The following is a 2,948-nucleotide window of genomic DNA, read 5'->3' on the forward strand; positions in this document are numbered from 1 at the left end:
AGCACATCGCTCATCTCTTTCCCAACCATCCGCGCCTTCTCTCTCTCCCCTCACACATCGCTCCTTCTCCTTCCCCGACACCATCCGCCTCTCCCTTCCCACCACGATCACGCTCCTCTCCCTTACCACACATCGCGCTTCCCTTCCGTGTTCCCCCCATATCCGCCCCGTCTCCCTTTCCCCAGCACATCCGCCGCACCCGCCTCTCTCTTCCCACAATCGGCCCTCTCGTTTTCCCCAACCACTCGCCGTCTCTGCCTGCCCAGCACTTTATCGCCCCTCTCCAGTTCGCCCCACACATCCAGCTCCTCTCCCTTCCCGAACACACCCTGGCCCTTCCCTTCCCCACACAATCCGCCCGGCTCTCCCTTCTCCACGTCCTTCTCGCCTTCCCACACATCCGCTGCTCCTCCCTTCCCCACACAACCCGCCCCTCTTCTCTACTCCCAACACACTCGCATCTCCGTCTCCGCTTCCCCAACATCGCCCTCTCCCTTGCCCACACATACCCCTCCCGCTGCCCTATCCACCTTCCGCGCCTCTCCCGTCCCCCAACCATCCCGCCTCTCCCTCCCCACGAACTCTGCGCCCTCTCGCGCCCTTCCCCCCCCAAAACCACAACAGTCCGGCCCCTGCTCCCTTCCTCCACTGACCCCGGCCCCTCTCCTTCCCCACAACATCCCGCCCCTTCCTTCCCCAGCCAGTCCGACTCCTCTCCCTGTCCGCCACACATTCCGCCCGTCTCCGGTTCCGCCAGCACATCCGCACCTGCTCTGCCTTCCCACCGACATCCGCCTCTCGCACGTTTCCCCACACATCCAGCTCCTCTCTTCTTTCCCGCGACAAACTCCACTGCCTTCCCTTCCCGCGACACCTCCGCAATCCTCTCCTTCCCACACATTCGCCCTCTCCCTTCCCAGCACTCGCGCCCTTCTCCTTCCCAACATCATCCTCTCTCCTTTCCCCGACACTCCGCCGCTCTCCCTTCCCAACCACATCCGCCCTCTTCCCTTCCCCAACATCCACTCCTCTCCCGTGTCCCCACAGCATCGCCCTCTCCTGTCCCACACATCCCAACTCCTCTCCCTGTCCCGCACCCATTCCGCCCTCCTCCCTGCCACCAACACACTCCCAGCTCCTTCCCGTTCCCCAGCACATCGCCCTCTCCCTTCCCCACAATCGCCCCGCTCCTTTCCCACACACTCGGCCCGTCTCCCCTTCCACAATCTCCTCTCCTTCCCACACATCCAGCTTCTCTTCCCCTTCCACACCATCCGGCCCTACTCCCCTTCCCACCAATCCCCGCCCTCTCTACTCCCCACAGCCATCCACTACCCTTCTCCTCCTTCGGCCACCACCAAATACTACATTCCACGCTCTGTCCCCTTCCCGATCCACAATCCGACGTCCCTCTCCGTTCGCCCACACAGCCGTCCTCCCGCTCTCCCTTCTCCCATCACATCGCTCCCTCTCCCTTCCCTACAATCTGCCGCTCTCAGTCCCCTTCGCCGCCACCGGACGCGTCACATTCCTCTCCAGCCCTTCAGATCCCTTCACAACCACATCGCCGGCGCGCTCCAGCAGCGGACCGTCTCACCTTCCCATCACATCGCACCCTCATCCCCTTCCGCGAGCATCCACTCCTCTCCTTCCCACACATCGCCTCTCCTCTTCCCACACATCCACGGCTCTCTCCTTCCCGCCATACAGCTCCGCCGCCTCTCGCTTCCCACAATCCACTCGCTCTCCGTTGTCCCACCACATATCGCCCTCTTCGCCGTCTCCTCCACATCCGCCTCTCCCCTCCCCACATCCCGCCTCCCCTCTCCCTTCCCCCACATTCATCCCGCTCCTTCCTCCACTTCTCTCCACCAGCATCGACTCGTCTGCCTTCCCACAGATCCACATCCTCCTCCCCCACGTCTCACCCACATCCATCCTGCTCCTCTTATCCCCATCATTATTCCACTCTCTCCCCTTCCTCTCGCACCACGATTCCGCCCCTACTCTGCCTTCCCACCCACCACTATCCTCTGCCCGCCTCTCCCCTTGCATCCCTCACACATCCCGCCCTCCCGCGCCCCCCTCTGTCCCACACCATTACATACTCCCGTCTCCCTCTGCCCCACACGATCTCCAGCCGCCCCCTCTCCCATCCCTCCTCATAGCGATCGGCCCCTACCTCCCTTGCCCCCGTCACACACGTCCCGACGCCCGCTCTCCATCTCCCAAAACTGCTCCACACTACCTTACTCGCCCCCTTTCTCTGGCCTCCCTACTCCACTCAACTCGTTTCAGTCCCGCGGCTTCGTTCCCCACATGGCCGCCCTCCTTCGCCTTCCCGCCATGCACGATCCGACCCTCTCGCCTGCTCCCCAGCGCACTCATACCCGCCTCTCAGCCCCTGTCCCAGCCCCGCACCACACTTCCGGCGCCTCTCCTTCCCACATCGCCGCCCTCTATCCCTTCCGCCCCACTCACCTTCCTCTCTCTTCGACAATCCGCCTCTCCCTTTGCCCTACATCCGGCCCGTCTCGCCGGGTGCAGCAGCAGCTCCGCCCTCCTCCTCTCGCGCTCGCACAGCATGCTCACCGGCCCTCCTTCCTTCTCCAACAGCATCGCCCCCTCGCCCTGTCTCAACACATCGCCGGCTTCCCTCCGCTCCCGTTCCACACAACATCCGCCCGTGCTCGCCTCTCCCACCGACATCGCCGCTCTCTCTCTCCCACACAGGTCCGCCCTCTTCGTTCCACACCACAGTCGCCCTCTTTCTTCCACACATCGCACCCTGGCCTCGTCCGTCTTGCCCAACCACATCGCTCTCTCTTGCCGGCCACACATGCGGATCAGCTACTTCCCTATTGCCAAGATCGCTGCTCCTGCCCTTCTCCACACATCCGGCCCCTCCTCGTCTTTCGACCCACGACACATCACTTCCTCTCCCTCTC

General features: G+C 63.5%; 1 protein-coding gene across 1 annotated transcript in view; it reads right to left on the reverse strand.

The window, feature by feature from the left end:
• Positions 1-2,709, reverse strand: part of LOC106816265 (guanylate cyclase 32E-like) — a gene marked incomplete at its 3' end in the record, with an annotated part of 43,868 nt that extends 41,159 nt beyond the window's left edge. The window contains exon 1 of the mRNA XM_014820845.1: positions 2,523-2,709. Within this exon, the coding sequence (XP_014676331.1) occupies positions 2,523-2,709 (187 nt within the window). The remainder of the gene's footprint in view (positions 1-2,522) is intronic.
• Positions 2,710-2,948: the final 239 nt, after the last annotated feature.

Source organism: Priapulus caudatus, unplaced genomic scaffold (assembly GCF_000485595.1).
Source record: "Priapulus caudatus unplaced genomic scaffold, Priapulus_caudatus-5.0.1 Scaffold1332, whole genome shotgun sequence".
NCBI classification, from domain to species: domain Eukaryota; kingdom Metazoa; phylum Priapulida; class Priapulimorpha; order Priapulimorphida; family Priapulidae; genus Priapulus; species Priapulus caudatus.